The sequence below is a fragment of the Triticum dicoccoides genome, chromosome 2B (genome assembly GCF_002162155.2).
Source record: "Triticum dicoccoides isolate Atlit2015 ecotype Zavitan chromosome 2B, WEW_v2.0, whole genome shotgun sequence".
NCBI lineage: Eukaryota > Viridiplantae > Streptophyta > Magnoliopsida > Poales > Poaceae > Triticum > Triticum dicoccoides.
The window spans coordinates 466,440,827-466,460,867 of record NC_041383.1 but is presented as its reverse complement, the minus strand read 5'-3'; the positions used below and the strand labels follow the sequence as shown (position 1 = coordinate 466,460,867).

The 20,041-nt window shown below is 41.6% G+C and overlaps 1 protein-coding gene across 13 annotated transcripts; it reads right to left on the bottom strand.

Moving 5' to 3' along the window:
• Positions 1-4,213: 4,213 nt before the first annotated feature.
• On the bottom strand, positions 4,214-9,263 carry LOC119364261. Of its 13 annotated transcripts, XR_005174797.1 has the most exons (7): positions 8,601-9,263; positions 8,074-8,083; positions 7,855-7,907; positions 7,417-7,476; positions 5,961-6,615; positions 5,765-5,849; positions 4,214-5,677 (listed from the first exon to the last, which is right to left on the bottom strand). XR_005174797.1 is itself a non-coding variant. In XM_037629705.1 (5 exons), exons 1-5 carry the CDS (start codon positions 8,814-8,816, stop codon positions 6,400-6,402), a joined length of 555 nt encoding a protein of 184 aa, XP_037485602.1. In that variant the 5' UTR covers positions 8,817-9,263; the 3' UTR covers positions 4,214-6,399. The 13 variants fall into 13 exon arrangements, 4 of the variants coding, with proteins under 4 accessions (XP_037485602.1, XP_037485604.1, XP_037485605.1 ...); XR_005174796.1 differs by having other exon boundaries at positions 4,214-5,007; positions 5,122-6,615; XR_005174798.1 differs by having other exon boundaries at positions 4,214-4,569; positions 5,122-6,615.
• Positions 9,264-20,041: the final 10,778 nt, after the last annotated feature.

The window sequence follows — 20,041 nt, the reverse complement described above, 5'->3', positions numbered from 1 at the left end:
TCTAGGGCAAAGAGTTGATAAGAAATTGAATGTTATCCAGTATGCTAGTAAGACTCTTGATACTGCCCAGAGAAATTATGCTACTACCAAAAAAGAATTCTTAGCAGTTGTGTTTGCATGTGATAAGTTTAGACCTTATATTTGTTGATTCCAAAGTTTACTATTCACACTGATCATGCTGCTATTAAATATCTTATGGAAAAGAATGATGCTAAGCCTAGACTCATGAGATGGGTTCTCTTGCTCCAAGAATTTGATTTGCATATTATTGATAGAAAGGGAGCTGAGAACCCCGTTGCAGACAACTTCTCTAGGTTAGAGAATGTTCTTGATGAACCACTGCCTATTGATGATAGCTTTCCTGATGAACACTTAGCGGTCATTAGTGATTCTCATACTGCTCCTTGGTATGCGATTATGCTAATTACATTGTTGCTAAATTTATACCACCTAGTTTCACATACCAGCAAAAGAAAAAGTTCTTTTATGATTTAAGACATTACTTCTGGGATGACCCACACCTTTATAAAGAAGGAGTAGATGGTGTTATTAGACATTGTGTACGTGAGCATGAACAGGAACAGATCCTACGCAAGTGTCACTCCGAATCATATGGAGGACACCACGCTGGAGACAAAACTGCACATAAGGTATTGCAATCCGGTTTTTATTGGTCTACTCTCTTCAAAGATGCTCGTAAGTTTGTCTTGTCTTGTGATGAATGTCAAAGAATTGGTAACATTAGTAGACGTCAAGAAATGCCTATGAATTATTCTCTTGTTATTGAACCGTTTGATATTTGGGGCTTTGATTATATGGGACCTTTCCTGCCTCTAATGGTTACACACATATTTTAGTTGTTGTTGATTACATTACTAAGTGGGTAGAAGCTATTCCAACTAGTAGTGTTGATCATAACACCTCTATTAAAATGCTTAAAGAAGTTATTTTTCCGAGGTTTGGAGTCCCTAGATATCTTATGACTGATGGTGGTTCACATTTTATTCATGGTGCTTTTCGTAAGATGCTTGCTAAGTATGATGTTAATCATAGTATCACATCTCCTTATCATCCGCAGTCTAGTGGTCAAGTAGAGTTGAGCAATAGAGAGCTCAAATTAATTTTGCAAAAGACTGTGAATAGATCTAGAAAGAATTGGTCCAAGAAACTTGATGATGCATTATGGGCCTATAAAACTGCATATAAAAATCCTATGTGTATGTCTCCGTATAAGATGGTTTATGGAAAAGCTTGTCATTTACCTCTAGAACTTGAACATAAAGCATATTGGGCTATCAAAGAGCTCAACTATGACTTCAAACTTGCCGGTGAGAAGAGGTTGTTTGAATTTAGCTCACTTGATGAATGGAGAACCCAAGCCTATGAGAATGCCAAGCTATTCAAAGAAAAAGTCAAACGCTGGCATGACAAAAGGATACAAAAGTGTGAGTTTAACGTAGGTGATTATGTGTTCTTATTCAACTCTCGTTTAAGATTTTTTGCAGGAAAACTTCTCTCTAAATGGGAAGGTCCTTACGTTATCGAGGAGGTCTATCGTTCGGGTGCCATAAAAATCAACAACTTCGAAGGCACAAGTCCGAGGGTGGTGAACGGTCAGAGGATTAAACATTATATCTCAGGTAATCCTATCAATGTTGAAACTAATATTATTGAAACCATAACCCCGGAGGAATACATAAGGGACACTTTCCAGAATGTTCCAGACTTCGAAAAGGAATAGGTATGTGGTACGGTAAGTAAACCGACTCCAAAACAATTCTAATGGCAATTTTTATCAGTTTTGGAATATTTATGAATTTTAGGAAGAAAGAAGTAGTCCGGGAAGGACACGAGGCCTCCACGAGGGTGGAGGGCGCGCCCACCCTTACTAGGTGCGCCCCCCTGTCTCGTGGCCACCTCGTATGCCTCCCGGACTCCGTTTTCTTGCACGTTACGTATTTTGGTCGGTAAAAATTCATTATATAAACTCCTGAAGGTTTTGACCACCGTATCACACAAATATCCTCTGTTTTCGTTTCGAGCTGTTTTTTGTTACAGATCTAGAGCACCATGGCGTCACCCTCCTTCAACAATGAAGACAAGGTTGCTTGGCTATTGAAGATAGAGCTGAAAAGAGAAGAACCGGAAGAGATTAACAAGGATGAAGGGATCAAGAAGGCCATGGAGGTTCAAGCTCCGACAGTGAAAGAAGAAGACATCCCTCAGCCCTTACCTAACCTCTTTACTCCAACTGAGATTGAAGCTTTCAAGATGATTGAGTTAGCTCGCATACAGAATAAGTATCTCACACAGGAGAATATTTTGCTGAAGGATCATATCGCGGGACTCAAGGGCATTATCCGCAAGTTGGAGGAGCTTTTACGCTCGATGTGCGATTATCCACTATCATCATCACCAACTCCATCACCTCCGAGGACATAATCACATGGGTATGGGCACTCCCCTTGGCAACTGCCAAGCTTGGGGGAGGTGCCCCGGTATCGTATCACCATCACACTCTTATCTTTACCGTTTTATTTAGTTTGATCCTTTTAGTAGTATCTTGATCTAGTAGATTGAAGTTTTGATATCAAGTAGTTTTGAGTTTTGCTTTGTGATATCTTTATGTAATCGAGTCCGTGAGCTATCTGTAATAAAGATTAGTGTTGAGTCAAGGGCTTTGTTATGTTGCTATGATCTTGAGAAAGTAGAAAGAATAAAAGAGTTCATATTGATCTTATGGATAGTAATGACTTCACACATAGAAAGTATGAGGCATAAAAGTTGTTGAGAGTTGATAAACGTAGTTTTGGTCATCGTTGCAATTAATAGGAAGTAATAAGGAAAGAGAGGTTTCACATACAAATATATTATCTTGGACATCTTTTATGATTGGGAGCACTCATTAAGTATGACATGCTAAAAGAGTCGACGTTGGACAAAGAAGACAACGTAATGGTTTATGTTTTCTCACATCTCAGTTAAAGTATATTGTCATTGACCTTCCAAACATGTTGAGCTTGCATTTCCCCCTCATGCTAGCCAAACTCCTTGCACCAAGTAGAAATACTACTTGTGCTTTCAAATATCCTTAAACCCAGTTTTGTCATGAGAGTCCACCATACCTACCTATGAATTGAGTAAGATCCTTCAAGTAAGTTGTCATGTTGCAGGCAATCAAAATTGCTATCTAAATATGCATGACTTATTAGTACAGAGAAAATAAGCTTTATACGATCTTGTTGTGGAAGCAATAAAAGCGACGGACTGCATAATAAAGGTCCACATACAAGTGGCAATATAAAATGATGTTCTTTTGCATTAAGATTTTATGCATCCAACCCTAAAAACACATGACAACCTCTGCTTCCCTCTGCGAAGGGCCTATCTTTTACTTTATGTTTTTTACTTTATGCTTGAGTCAAGGTGATCTTCACCTTTCCCTTTTTCATTTTATCCTTTGGCAAGCTCCTCGTGTTTGAAAGATCATGATATATATATATATATATATATATATATATATATATATATCCAACTAGTTGACCCGTTGCGCCAAATGGCGCAGAGACCTGCTCAAGCCATGTTGTCGATGAAAATGGTTTCATTTTGCATGGACATATTCAATACCGGTAATAGAAAGCTCATGTGTTAAACCATGCTATATTGAAAATATGGTTATGTGTTTGAAAATATTCGATATGTGAATCCATGTTCACACTGAAAAGAGAATCCATAGTTTAGTTGTTTTAGTTGTGGGCAAGCACATATGGTAACAAATTGAACTCCACGCAGAGCCCCATTTGAAACCATGTGCGCGTTGAAAATATTGCATTTTTCAGTAACATTATGTTTGAGAAAGTGCAAGTACCATCTCAACTTGAAGTGTTTTGAAAATATTTAACTTGTAAAATAAGTAGGTTTTAGCAACCACTTAGGTACTAATTCAAACCCTCGAAGATGAAAAATGAAGTATACTTTATCTTTGGAAATATATACTTCAGCATGCATATTTTGTTATCTTATTCGAATAACATGGAGTGTTTTGAAACAATTTGCCTTTCTTTAATATCTTTCAAGTTTTAGAAATCATCCAGGTGCATGGTAAGAATTAGCTAAAAATGCACCATACGAACACCATTTTCAACTATTTATGCATATGATAGTCACATAGACAAATAAAAGAGGTCACTGTCATAGTTAAAATGTAAGGAAAGGTCTGAATGAACAAGCTCTTCTAGGAGCTTGAATTATATTGTTTTTTGAACAAAGGGATTTTATTAAAATCAGCAGCACTTTACAAAAAGAAGTATGAAAGGATTCACGAAAAGATCAGAGGGGATATCTCTGCCCGGACAAAGTCCTACATCCTGACATAGACACCTAGGAGTTTGAATTTGATAGTTCCAATAGAAACACTTGCTACAGATAAATAACTTTTAGTAAGGAAACTTCTGAACGAACATGCTCTTGTCGGCAAGTTATTATCGATCTTACAGCGGCTTCCCTCCTTCCACTTGTCCCAGATCACCTTTTAAGTTTTATCTTGCCCACAAAAATAATTTGAGAACCCTTGCATAAGAAACAAATGAAATCAAGAGAACAAATATACAACTGGAAGACAACATCTTCTTATCAAAAAGAATTTATAAGAAACAAATGAAAACATGACAGTTCGAATCAGAAATAAAACCGGCTATAACTAAAAAAACTAATGCAGCATGAACAAACAAAGCAAAGGACAATGCAAATGCCTAATATTGTCAAGGAATACACCAGAACATGTAGTACAAAGCATCATTTTGACATAGTACTACCCTGACACGGAAAATCATAGTGCTTTTTTCAGAATATAGTGAAGGATTAAACGATTACTGTGTTTATTTGATCTGCCTTGCCTTATCAAAAACAGAGGGCAAAGCAAATACATATGCCAGACAAGGAACAGATGGTTGCCATTCCTTAAAACAGAAAATCTCAACCTTTAGAAATGACAGCCTGCCTTTCCTCCTGTCATCATCATGTCAATTAATTCACAGTAAAGAAAGGTATGCACATGCATATCACGGAAATCTTGTGATGGTGCAACAATTATGTATGTATATTAGGGACATGGTAGATTACTCTTTGTAAGCAATGACAACAGGCAAAAACTGCGCTCTTCTAATTTTGAAGCGGAAGGTTGCCCATCTGGATCCAGTGAGTGATGCACCATAGAGAGGGCACTTCTAGTGCTTCAAGAGTAGTTTTTCAGCGTCAGCGGCAACCATTAGGAATATCACCTGCATTGCTTACCATACCAAAGTTAAGAAGAAAAGAACTATGATTCCCACTTAAAATCCAAAGTACTCCCAAGGATAAAAATGCATATCCATACCAAAGTTCACTGGAATGCAGTTGTAAAAAATTGTGGGATTACTATTTATGTGTTGGTTTGCTTGTCATGATTGTCCTCTCATTCAGCTAGTTGCCTACTCAGTCCTTCCATAATAGCAAATTAATTGTACATCCTTTGATTCAAGTATAAACAAAATAGTAGTCTGGTTCTTTTGTTAATACATATGAAAAACCCATGGAAGCATAACTGAACATAATATAAAAGCCTATAAGGTTCAAAATAACCCATAATTTGATTAATATATAGAGACTGGAAACTGAAGTACTCTGAATAACAGAACATCTGCAAGTAAGAACAAAAGATCTCAATCAGTTTTGGCTTCCGAACTCATATAATTAAATATGTAAGATCTGGAGAAAGGGAACCGACCATCATGAAGAAATGCATCAGGTATATCAGCAGTCCATAATTGTAATGTGTATCAGGTCCTTTCTAACGCTGGTTTCTAAGCTATCTGGACACGGTATTTTAGATATATGAAATTATATGAGTAAAATCTATCTGATTCCTAACCACGTATCAACTGGGCGTTGAATAGAGAAAGGGATTTAAGAAATGGAGATACCTGTCTGCTGAATAGCGGGCATTCGACTGACAGGCAAACAACACGAATATTGAGCAGGTTAATAGGGGCACAACCAGTTGCTCGCAGCTCTTATTTGCTTCAGATTTATTTCCACCAATACGCCTCATCAATCATCACAGCGCATACATATAGGAGAACAAATTTGAAACAAGATTGTGCCATGGTCAGAACCTAGATGATGCAAGCGTATAGAAAAAAACAAGGATGGCTACATAGACTCAATCGGAGCATGATCAGAACCTGGACCCCCGATTTCTTTGGTTTGAAAGCAAACATAGAATGGATGAACTATGAGGACTAAACAGAAGTTTTTGCATCAGATTGTAGTTAAACAAAATGATTATAGACGACTTGCTATTACACCCAGGTATAATAAAATGAAAAAGGAGAGGTCTACAGGAAAAGGAAATGTAATGTGTCAATAGAAACTCAAGCTAAAAGTTGCACGCAAGATGAACCATGCCTCTGAAAATTCTTCAACCACACCATGCAGGAAGTAGCCCACCAAACAATGAAGGCGTGCAACAGACCAGCGACAATTATTCATGGAAACACTAAGCGGCTTCCAAGAAGATATATTAAAGTGACTATCATGTAGCCCCATCAATTGCATGTAGAGTTTGATTTGAAGTACCTAAGAACAACATGAATAAATCTCAAGAAAGTTTGACTTGAAGTACCTAAGAACGATATGAATAAATCTCAAGAAATTTTGGCAAACTATGAGCTGAAGATGCAGATTTTAGTTTCCGTAAATGACTGAGATGCATCTGTAGCTCCAACGTAAAATAAGTACAACTAACATTATAGATTTGAGAATATGGTACTTGTCAAGGATAAATGGGGGCTAACATATCTAGCACCAAGTCTGAATCAACGTGACGCTTATCAGGTTTCTTGAGCATCTAATTAAGGGAGCAAAAAAAGAACAAATTCTATGTGAAAACACTATTAACGCCTTCAGGTAAATGCTTCTTCATGTATCATATATGGCAGTTTGATAAAAAAAGTAAGAAAAAATATAGCAAATTAACATATAATTATGTTTATCAGAAAGGCAGAAGATAATCGATGAACTATAACTGGTGTAAAGCTCATCACCAATGTGAAGTATTAACAGGCAACAGCAGCCTTATTATATTAGAAAGGAAGTAAAGTGTGAGACCCTGGGTTGTTTTATTTAACTACATAAGAAAAGCTACAAGTAGGCCTGCCATTCTTGTAAGCGCCACTAATTGTGAGGATACATGTGTATAGTCACACGATTGAAACAGTGAAAAGAACAGAAAACCGACCAAAGACACTTTCCAGAATGCAACAGATGAGGAAAATATCGTCTAGGAAACAAACATGATTAGTACAACATAACCTCATTCAAAACCATTTAAACAATGGTTTGGTCCAGCAGAAATTCATAAAAATTTGTAATGTGTACCTGAGAAAATGCGACCATTAGGATGAGTTCTGGAAGTCCAATTTCCACACACTTGTCTACCTGTATTTCATCATGTATCTTTTATTCACTCTTCGAAGAGGGAAAATAAGCAGGCGATGGAGGAAAACCAACTGCTGGAAAGCCAAGTTTATAAAGCCCAATTCCAACACCGATCAGTACCTGCAGAACAACAGGGAGTAGACAAACAAACACTATCTATCAAGTGAAGAGAACAAAGAGGAATAGAAAAAGGGAAAACTAATAAACTGGATCAGATTCACTATGTAGCATTTAAAAGTTAATCTGGATCATGGGACCTGGGAGGCAGCTTGTCTGTTTCTAAGTATAATCCTACTTCTTACTTTAGATTACAAACCTCAAGATTGCAAACAGTAACCTTACTTGTGTCAAAAAATAAAGGTACGCCATCTTCATCACCTGAGATGGGAAGACATCTTTCATGGCAACCCATGTTATATGTATGCTCGTACCTGCAAAATCAAGAGATGTGCGTGGTTCAGATTTCCTGGGAGACGATCAAAACCACATGTAGGCATAGCACCGAGCATAACATGCCTCAACCACAGCAACCGTCGATGAACAACAAGAATAACAACCATGCAGATATATGTTATTTCCTTGATTAGAACAGCTAACCTTCAATCACCTGCAAGAGAACCATTAAAAACTGCGCCCATAGTAGAACACCTTGCAGATTTAGTATTTCACAACTGATGAAACTATCAAAATTAAAAACAAATTGTTTGATTAACCCACTATAGATAGCGCCAAGCATATATACCAAGGTATGACCGATGTATTAGCAGATGGAGACACACTCACCACCAAGCATTCTCATAGTGACATAATTACTGAGAAAGTCCATGCACTGCAAGAACAACATGCACACGCTAGCACTGAAAGAATGCCAGCCTTTCATGTATGATACCAGGAAAAGGTTGTAACTATTTTTCCTTTAGGTATATCATTAAGTATGAACTGAATATGTGTGTCTACTAAGCTCTAGATAAACTTGCACGCATCTGCTACTCCACCCAGGCTTAATTCATCCTAGCAAAATCACATCACGAGCAAAAGAACGATTTACAACTAACATTTCAAATCGAGATTTGTCCACCGAGCAATCCCAAAATATATAAATAGAGCAGTTTCTAATTACCCACCTGAATGTTTCGAGTTGTGCCGGAATCCATGGGTATAGCACCAGCTGCAGGTGTCGTCGCCCACCCGCTGAGGCCGCGGTCTGTCGCCCACCCGCTGATGCCGGCGTCCGCTGCACCACAAGGAAGAGGTGGACTGCAGCCTCCCATGCATCGCGCCCAAGCCCCAGCCTCCTGGCAGCTCTCAATCCAGGAGCTGATCGAGCCGCCGTCAACCATGTCCCATCAGCCGCCGCACTTCCGTCTCCTCTTTCCTCTCTCTTTCTCCCTCATCTCCTTCTTTCACTCCCCTGCAGAGCAAAGACATCCACCAAGTCCCTGCTGCTTCCTTTGTGGCAGACTCGCCGCGACCTTCTACCCAGCACCCATCCGAGAGGTTCGTGCAGCAGCGGCTAACGAGAGGGAGAGGGTGGACGGGGAGGGAGGGGACCGGGGGCTGTGGTGAAGCGAGAGAGAGGAGGCAGGAGGAGGGAGAGGCGCGGGAGGGAGGAGGCAGGAGGAGGGAGATCGGCAAGGAAGGCGGAGCTCGGGCGGAGGTGTAAAGGAGGCGGCTGCGAGCAAGGAGAGGGCACAGCGGGAGGGAAGGAGGAGCGAGGCCGTTCGGCGGCTGGGGGATCGGGGGAAAGGAGGCTAGGGTTCGCCTGGTGTGTATGCGATTGGGCAAGGAGCCGCGGCGTGCGAGCAGTGGATTGGGAAAATTGCTTTTGCACATGGGCGCTGCTGACCCAGCTAATGAAAGCATGAGATCAGCCCACCAGTCATTGGATAGAAAAATAACTGTAAAGTGAAAAACGATATTACCAAGTATGAAGATCCAACGGCAGAGCTGTGTCAGAGGGCAGATCGGACGGCCAACGAAGCCCCAATCGGGGGAGCCTTGTGGAGGTGAGTTGGCTAGCCTCATTATTGTTTTAAATTGGGTATAAGTTAGCATGGACTATTATTGTTAACATCACCTAAAGGTGAATACGTTGGGAGGCAACACAATAAGCCCCTATCTTTCTCAGTGTCCGGCTGAAGCTCTATAACCACAAGTATTGCGTGAGTGTTAGCAATTGTAGAAGACTGCATGATAGTTGAGTATGTGGACTTGCTGAAAAGCTCTATTCTTGACTCTTTTTGATGTTATGATAAATTGCAATTGCTACAATGACTGAGATTATAGTTTGTTAGCTTTCAATAAAGTTTCTGAACCATACTTGACATTGTGAATTGATTGTTACTTGAGCATAAGAAGTCATATGGCAAAATCTATTTATGTTGTTGTTATAAGAATGATCATGATGCCCTCATGTTCGTATTTTTTTTATCGACACCTCTGTCTCTAAACATGTGGACATATTTTTTGATTTCGGCTTCCGCTTGAGGACAAGCGATGTCTAAGTCTGGGGGAGTTGATACCTCCATTTTGCATCATGCTTTTATATCAATATTTATTGCATTATGGGCTGTTATTAAACATTACATATCAATACTTATGGCTATTCTCTCTTATTTTATAAGGTTTACCATGAAGAGGGGGAATGCCGGCAGCTGGAAATCTGGCTGGAAAAGGAGCAAACATTAGAAACCTATTCTGCACTGCTCCAAAAATCCTAAAACTCCATGAAACTTATTTTTGGAATTAATAAGAAATACTGAGCAGAAGAAACACCTCAGGGGGCCCACACCCTGGCCAAGAGGGGGGGCGCCCACCCCTACTGGGCGCGCCCCCTGTCTCCTGGGGCCCTTGATGGCCCTCCGGTGTCCATCTTCTGCTATATGAAGGCTTTTACCCTGGAAAAAATTGTGGGCAAGCTTACGGGACGAAACTCCGCCGCCACGAGGCGGAGCCTTGGCGGAACCAATCTAGAGCTCCGGTAGAGCTGTTCTGCTGGGGACACTTCCCTCCGGGAGGGGGAAATCATCACCATCGTCTTCACCAACGATCCTCCCATCGGGAGAGGGTCAATCTCCATCAATATCTTCACCAGCACCATCTCCTCTCAAAACCCTAGTTCATCTCTTGTATCCAATCTTGTATCCAAACCACAAATTGGTACTTGTGGGTTGCTAGTAGTGTTGATTACTCCTTGTAGTTGATGCTTATTGGTTTACTTGGTGGAAGATCATATGTTCAGATCCTTAATGCATATTATTACTCCTCTGATTATGAACATGAATATGCTTTGTGAGTAGTTACATTTGTTCCTGAGGACATGGGTGAAGTCTTGCTATTAGTAGTCATGTGAATTTGGTATTCGTTCGATATTTTGATGAGATGTATGTTGTCTTTCCTCTAGTGGTGTTATGTGAACGTCGACTACATGACACTTCACCATTATTTGGGCCTAGAGGAAGGCATTGGGAAGTAATAAGTAGATGATGGGTTGCTAGAGTGACAGAAGCTTAAACCCTAGTTTATGCGTTGCTTCGTAAGGGGCTGATTTGGATCCATATGTTTAATGTGGTGGTTAGGTTTACCTTAATACTTTTTTTGTAGTTGCGGATGCTTGTAATAGGGGTTAATCATAAGTTGGATGCTTGTCCAAGTAAGGGCAGTACCCAAGCACCAGTCGACCCACATATCAAATTATCAAAGTACCGAACGCGAATCATATGAGCGTGATGAAAACTAGCTTGACGATAATTCCCATGTGTCCTCGGGAGCTCTTTTCTCATTATAAGAAATTGTCCAGGCTTATCCTTTGCTACAAAAAGGATTGGGCCACCTTGCTGCACTTTATTTACTTTCATTGCTTGTTACCCATTACAATTTATCTTATCACAAAACTATCTATTACCTACAATTTCAGTGCTTGCAGAGAAAACCTTACTGAAAACCGCTTATCATTTCCTTCTGCTCCTCGTTGGGTTTGACACTCTTACTTATTGAAAGGACTACGATAGATGCCCTACACTTGTAGGTCACGGGGGTGATACCACTACAAAAAAAATACGCTTCCGTGATGATACGTGTTTGTCACAGTAGGTCACGTTTTCTGTCATGCATGTACATCCATGACGATTTTATGACAAAATTAGGATAGTCATACCTGTGCTGTCGTAGAAGTGTTCCATGACATTACCAAAATTATCATCACGGAAGTGTCCACTTCCATGACGATAAATCGCGTGTCACAGAAGTGCTTTCGTCAAGGGTGACCGACATGTGGCATCCACCATAACGGAATGCCGTTAAGCTATCGGGTCCGGTTTCGGATCCGATAACCCGTTAACAGCCCAGACAAATGGGGATTTTCCACGTGTAAAATCATCTTTGGCCGGAGGAAACACGTGATGCCTCACTGTTGGGATAGGTGTCGTCCACTCATTGGACATGAGGCACCTATGATAGGTCGACACATGGCACGGCCCAACAGTGGCCCATTCCGGTGAAAAAAGTCGGCCTAGTAAAAACTCTATCTCTCTCCCTCGTTCTCTCTCCATCTCACACGCACACACACACACAATCTCATGCCTAGCTAGCCAAGTATGATGGTCTCTCACTCAATTGTAGGCACACACAGTCCCCCCTATATGTATATGACTAGCTAATCTTAGTCTCCATCACAAACATGTGCATGGTCTATCTCAATTTCTCTCGAGGTATCTTTCTATCGTGCACGCACCCCCCTCAATCTCCCACCAATATAGTCCCCTCACGATCTCGAGGGGATCTTTCTATCACAAACACACCCTCTGTCCCTCCCCATGCGTCCATGTTCTCCATGTGTCCCTCTCGACCTTTGTTCCTGGTTGGCCAGACCTCTATTGGACATGTGCTATATATTGGAAATATGCCCTAGAGGCAATAATAAATTAGTTATTATTATATTTCCTTGTTCATGATAATCATTTATTATCCATGCTATAATTGCATTGATAGGAAACTCAGATACATGTGTGGATACATAGACAACACTATGTCCCTAGTAAGCCTCTAGCTGACTAGCTCGTTGATCAATTGATGGTTACGGTTTCCTGACCATGGACATTGGATGTCGTTGATAACGGGATCACATCATTAGGAGAATGATGTGATGGATAAGACCCAATCCTAAGCCTAGCACAAAGATCGTGTAGTTCGTATGCTAAAGCTTTTCAAATGTCAAGTATCATTTCCTTAGACCATGAGATTGTGCAACTCCCGGATATCGTAGAAATGCTTTGGGTGTACCAAACGTCACAACGTAACTGGGTGGCTATAAAGGTGCACTACAGGTATCTCCGAAAGTGTTTGTTGGGTTGGCACGAATCGAGACTGGGATTTGTCACTCCGTGTAAACGGAGAGGTATCTCTGGGCCCACTCGGTAGGACATCATCATAATGTGCACAATGTGATCAAGGGGTTGATCACGGGATGATGTGTTACGGAACGAGTAAAGAGACTTGCCGGTAACGAGATTGAACAAGGTATCGGTAATACCGACGATCAAATCTCGGGCAAGTACAATACCGCTAGACAAAGGGAATTGTAGACGTGATCGATTGAGTCCTTGACATCGTGGTTCATCCGATGAGATCATCGTGGAACATGTGGGAGCCAACATGGGTATCCAGATCCCGCTGTTGGTTATTGACCGGAGAACGCCTCGGTCATGTCTGCATGATTCCCGAACCCGTAGGGTCTACACACTTAAGGTTCGATGACGCTAGGGTTATAAAGGAAGTTTGTATGTGGTTACCGAATGTTGTTCGGAGTCCCGGATGAGATCCCGGACGTCACGAGGAGTTCCAGAATGGTCCGGAGGTAAAGATTTATATATGGGAAGTCCTGTTTTGGTCACCGGAAAAGTTTCGGGTTTTATCGGTAACGTACCGGGACCACCGGGAGGGTCCCGGGGGTCCACCAAGTGGGGCCACCGGCCCCGGAGGGCTGCATGGGCCAAGTGTGGGAGGGGACCAGCCCCAGGTGGGCTGGTGCGCCCCCCCCCCCACAAGGGCCCAAGGCGCCTAGGGTTTGGGGAGGGGGTGCTTCCACCTAACTTGGGGGGCAAGTTTCCCCTCTCCCCCCCCCCTTGGCCGCCACCCTTAGATGGGATTGGGGCTGCCGCACCCCTTGGGGTGGAAACCCTATAGGGGGCGCACCCCCCTCCCTCTCCCCTATATATAGTTGAGGTCTTGAGGGCTGCCAGCACATGAGTTTTGACCTCTCCCTGGCGCAGCCCTACCTCTCTCCCTTCTCCTCTCCCGCGGTGCTTGGCGAAGCCCTGCTGGATTGCCACGCTCTTCCATCACCACCACGCCGTTGTGCTGCTGCTGGACGGAGTCTTCCTCAACCTCTCCCTCTCTCCTTGCTGGATCAAGGCGTGGGAGACGTCACCGGGCTGTACGTGTGTTGAACGCGGAGGTGCCGTCCGTTCGGCACTAGGATCTTCGGTGATTTGGATCACGACGAGTACGACTCCTTCAACCCCGTTCTCTTGAACGCTTCCGCTTAGCGATCTACAAGGGTATGTAGATGCACTCTCCTTCCCCTCGTTGCTGGTTTCTCCATAGATAGATCTTGGTGACACGTAGGAAAATTTTGAATTTCTGCTACGTTCCCCAACAGTGGCATCATGAGCTAGGTCTATTGCGTAGATTCTTTGCACGAGTAGAACACAAAGTAGTTGTGGGCGTTGATTTTGTTCAATATGCTTACCGTTACTAGTCCAATCTTGTTTCGACGGTATTGTGGGATGAAGCAGCCCGGACCGACCTTACACGTACTCTTACGTGAGACAGGTTCCACCGACTGACATGCACTTGGTGCATAAGGTGGCTAGCGGGTGCCAGTCTCTCCCACTTTAGTCAGAACGGATTCGATGAAAAGGGTCCTTATGAAGGGTAAATAGCAATTGGCATATCGCGTTGTGGTTTTGCGTAGGTAAGAAATGTTCTTGCTAGAAACCCATAGCAGCCACGTAAAACATGCAAACAACAATTAGAGGACGTCTAACTTGTTTTTGCAGGGTATGCTATGTGATGTGATATGGCCAAGAAGAATGTCATGAATGATATGTGATGTATGAGATTGATCATGTTCTTGTAATAGGAATCACGACTTGCATGTCAATGAGTATGACAACCGGCAGGAGCCATAGGAGTTGTCTTAATTTATTGTATGACCTGCGTGTCATTGAACAACGCCATGTAATTACTTTACTTTATTGCTAACCGGTAGCCATAGTAGTAGAAGTAATAGTTGGCGAGACAACTTCATGGAGACACGATGATGGAGATCATGATGATGGAGATCATGGTGTCATGCAGGTGACGATGATGATCATGGAGCCCCGAAGATGGAGATCAAAAGGAGCAAAATGATATTGGCCATATCATGTCACTATTTGATTGCATGTGATGCTTATCATGTTTATGCATCTTATTTGCTTAGAACGATGGTAGTAAATAAGATGATCCCTTATTAAAGTTTCAAGAAAGTGTTCCCCCTAACTGTGCACCGTTGCGAAAGTTCGTCGTTTTGAAGCACCACGTGATGATCGGGTGTGATAGATTCTTACGTTCACATACAACGGGTGTAAGCCAGATTTACACACGCGAAACACTTAGGTTAACTTGACGAGCCTAGCATGTACAGACATGGCCTCGGAACACAAGAGACCGAAAGGTCGAGAATGAGTCGTATGGTAGATACGATCAACATGAAGATGTTCACCGATGATGACTAGTCCGTCTCACGTGATGATCGGACACGGCCTCGGATCATGTAATCACTTAGATGACTAGAGGGATGTCTATCTGAGTGGGAGTTCATGAGATGAACTTAATTATCCTGAACATAGTCAAAAGATCTTTGCAAATTATGTCGTAAGCTCGCGCTTTAGTTCCACGGTTTAGATATGTTCCTAGAGAAAATATAGTTGAAAGTTCATAGTAGCGATTATGCGGACAGTAGAAAGCTTATGTCCTTAATGCACCGCTCAGTGTGCTGAACCCCAAACGTCGTTTGTGGATGTTGCGAACATCGGACATACACGTTTTGATAACTACGTGATAGTTCAGTTAAACGGTTTAGAGTTGAGGCACCAAAGACGTTTTCGAAACGTCACGGAACATATGAGATGTTTCGAGGGCTGAAATTGGGATTTTAGGCTCGTGCCCATGTCAAGAGGAATAAGACCTCCGACGTTTTTCTTAGCCTACAAACTAAGGGAGAAAAGCTCAATCGTTGAGCTTGTGCTCAGATTGTCTGAGTGCAACAATCACTTGAATCGAGTGGGAGTTGATCTTCTAGATGAGATAGTGATGTTTCTCCAAAGTCATTACCACCAAGCTACTAGAGCTTCGTGATGAACTATAACATATCAGGGATAGATATGATGATCCTTGAGGTATTCGCGATGTTTGAAACCACGAAAGTAGAAATCAAGAAGGAGCATCAATTGTTGATGGTTGGTGAAACCACTAGTTTCAAGAAGGTCAAGGGCAAGAAGGGATACTTCATGAAACGGCAAATCAGCTGCTGCTCCAGTGAAGAAACCCAAGGTTGAACCCAAACCCGAGACTAAGTGCTTCTGTAATAAGGGGATTAGCCACTGGAGCAGAATTACCCTAGATACTTGGTAGATAAGAAGGCTGGCAAGGTCGATAGAAGTATATTGGATATACATTATGTTAATGTGTACTTTACTAGTACTCCTAGTAGCACCAGGGCATTAGATACCGCTTCGGTTGCTAAGTGTTAGTAACTCGAAATAAAAGCTACGGAATAAACTGAGACTAGCTAAAGGTGAGCTGACGATACGTGTTGGAAGTGTTTCCAAGGTTGATGTGATCAAGCATCGCACGCTCCCTCTACCATCGAGATTAGTGTTAAACCTAAATAATTGTTATTTGGTGTTTGCGTTGAGCATAGACGTGATTGGATCATGTCTGTCGCAATACGGTTATTCATTTAAGGAGAATAATGGTTACTCTATTTATTTGAATAATACCTTCAATGGTCTAGCACCTAAAAGGAATGGTTTATTGAATCTCGATCGTAGTGATACACATTTTCATGCCAAAAAGGATATAAGATAGTAATGATAGTACCACTTACTTGTGGCACTGCCATGTAAGTCATATTGGTGTAAAACGCATGATGAAGCTCCATGTTGATGGATCTTTGGACTCACTCGTTTTTGGAAAGTTTGAGACATGCAAACCATGTCTATTGGTGTATACGCATGAAGAAACTCCATGCAGATGGATCGTTTGGACTCACTTGATTTTGAATCACTTGAGATATGCAAATCATACCACATAGGCAAGATGACTGAAAAGCCTCGGTTTCAGTAAGATGGAACAAGATAGCAACTTGTTGGAAGTAACACACTTTGATGTGTGCAGTCCAATGAGTGCTGAGGCATGCAGTGAATATCGTTATGTTTTACTTCACAGATGATTTAAGTAGATACTGTATATTTACTTGATGAAACACAAGTCTGAATTATTGAATGGTTCAAATAGTTTCAGAGTGAAGTTGAAGGTCATTGTGACAAGAGGATAAAATGTCTATGATATGATCATAGAGATGAGTATCTGAGTTACGAGCTTTGGCACACAATTAAGACATTGTGGAAATTGTTTCACAATTAATACCGCCTGGAACACCATAGTGTGATGGTGTGTCCGAACATCATAGTTGCACCCTATTGGATATGGTGCGTACCATGATGTCTCTTATCAAATTACCACTATAGTTCATGGGTTAGGCATTAGAGACAACCACACTCACTTTAATAGGGCACCACATAATTCCGTTGAGACGACACCGTTTGAATTATGGTTTGGAGAAACCTAAGTTGTCGTTTCTTAAAAGTTTGGGGCTGCGACGCTTATGTGAAAAAGTTTCATCGTGATAAGCTCGAACCCAAAATGGACAAATACATCTTCATAGGATACCCAAAATGGTTGGGTATACCTCCTATCTCAGATCCGGAAGCAAAAGTAAGTGTTTCTAGAAACGGGTCCTTTCTCGAAGAAAAGTTTCTCTCGAAAGAATTGAGTGGGAGGATGGTGGAGACTTGATGAGGTTATTGAACCGTCACTTCAACTAGTGTGTAGCAGGGCACAGGAAGTTGTTCCCGTGGCGCCTACACCAATTGAAGTAGAAGCTTATGATAGTGATCATGAAGTTTCGGATCAAGTCACTACCGTACCTCGTAGGGTGACAAGGATGCGTACTACTTCAGAGTGGTACGCAATCCTGTCTTAGAGGTCATGTTGCTAGACAACAATGAACCTACGAGCTATGGAGAAGCGATGGTGGGCCCGGATTCCGACGAATGGCTCGAGGCCATAAAATCCGAGAAAGGATCCATGACTTTGGAAGAAATACTTTATGGTCGTAAGGCCATTGGGTACAGATGGTTTTTAAAAGGAAGACAGACAATGATGGTAAGAATCACCATTAAGAAAGCTAGACTTGTCGTGAAGATGTTTTCCGACAAGTTCAAGGAGTTGACTATGGTGAGGCTTTCTCACTCGTAGCGATGCTAACAGTCTGTTGGAAATAGATTAGCAGTTACTGCATTATTTATGAAATCTTGCAGATAGAATGTCAAAAACATTGTTTCCTCGACAGTTTTCTTGAGGAAAGGTTGTATATGATACAACCAGAAGGTTTTGACAATCCTGAAGAACGCTAACAAATATGCAAAACTCCAGCAATCCTTCTAAGGACTGGAGTAAGCATCTCGGAGTTGGAATGTACGCTTTGATGAGATAATCAAAGATTTTGGGTTTATACAAAAGTTTATGAGAAACTTGTATTTCCAAAGAAGTGAGTGGGAGCATTATAGAATTTCTGATGAGTATATGTTGTTGACATATTGTTGATCATAAATGATGTAGAATTTCTAGAAAGCATATAGGGTTATTTGAAAAGTGTTTTTCAATGGAAAACCTGGATTAGGCTACTTGAACAATAAGCATCAAGATCTATAAGATAGATCAAAATGCTTAATAATACTTTCAATTGAGCACATACCTTGACATGATCTTGAAGGTGTTCAAGATGGATCAGTCAAAGAAGGAGTTCTTGCCTGAGTTGTAAGGTATGAAGTTAAGAGTTAAAGCTCGACCACGGCAGAAGAGAGACATAGGACAAAGGCCATCCCCTATGCTTCAGACATAGGCTCTATAGTATGCTATGATGTGTGCCGCACCGGAAGTGTGCCTTGCCATGAATCAGTCAAGGGGTACAAGAATGATCCAGGAACGAATCATTGGACAGCGGTCAAAATTATCCTTAGAGGGATAAGGAAATGTTTCTCGATTATGGAGGTGATAAAGAGTTAGGCGTAAAGGGTTACGTTGATGCAAGCTTTAACACCTATCCGAATGACTTTGAATAGCAAACCAGATACGTATAGTGGAGCAACCATTTGGAATAGCTTCAAGTGGAGCATAGAAGCAGCATTTACAATATGACATAGAGAATTGCAAAGTACATACGGATCTGAAAGTTGCAGACCTGTTGACTAAAACCTCTCTCACAAGCAAAACATGATCAAACCCCAGAACTCATTGAGTCTTAATCACATGATGATGTGAACTAGTTTAATGACACTAGTAAACTCTTTGGATGTTGGTCACATGGCGATGTGACGTGTGAGTGTTAATCACATGACGACGTGAGCTAGATTATTGACTCTAGTGCAAGTGGGAGACTGTTGGAAATATGCCCTAGAGACAATAATAAATTAGTTATTATTATATTTCCTTGTTCATGATAATCGTTTATTATCCATGCTATAATTGTATTGATAGGAAACTCAGATACATGTGTGGATACATAGATAACACTATGTCCCTAGTAAGCCTCTAGCTGACTAGCTCGTTGATCAATAGATGGTTACGGTTTCCTGACCATGGACATTGGATGTCGTTGATAACGGGATCACATCATTAGGAGAATGATGTGATGGATAAGACCCAATCCTAAGCCTAGCACAAAGATCGTGTAGTTCGTATGCTAAAGCTTTTCAAATGTCAAGTATCATTTCCTTAGACCATGAGATTGTGCAACTCCCGGATATCGTAGAAATGCTTTGGGTGTACCAAACGTCACAACGTAACTGGGTGGCTATAAAGGTGCACTACAGGTATCTCCGAAAGTGTTTGTTGGGTTGGCACGAATCGAGACTGGGATTTGTCACTCCGTGTAAACGGAGAGGTATCTCTGGGCCCACTCGGTAGGACATCATCATAATGTGCACAATGTGATCAAGGGGTTGATCACGGGATGATGTGTTACGGAACGAGTAAAGAGACTTGCTGGTAACGAGATTGAACAAGGTATCGGTAATACCGACGATCGAATCTCGGGCAAGTACAATACCGCTAGACAAAGGGAATTGTAGACGTGATCGATTGAGTCCTTGACATCGTGGTTCATCCGATGAGATCATCGTGGAACATGTGGGAGCCAACATGGGTATCCAGATCCCGCTGTTGGTTATTGACCGGA

What these genes read in the sequence shown, in the direction of transcription:
- LOC119364261 (XM_037629705.1), bottom strand. Translation starts at nt 8,816, where the DNA reads ATGGTTGACGGCGGCTCGATCAGCTCCTGGATTGAGAGCTGCCAGGAG. An exon ending in AAGATGTCTTCCCATCTCAG is followed by an intron (nt 7,477 to 7,854) that starts GTGATGAAGATG and finishes GATGAAATACAG; the next exon opens with GTAGACAAGTGTGTGGAAAT. An exon ending in TAATGGTCGCATTTTCTCAG is followed by an intron (nt 6,616 to 7,416) that starts GTACACATTACA and finishes TGTTGTTCTTAG; the next exon opens with GTACTTCAAATCAAACTCTA.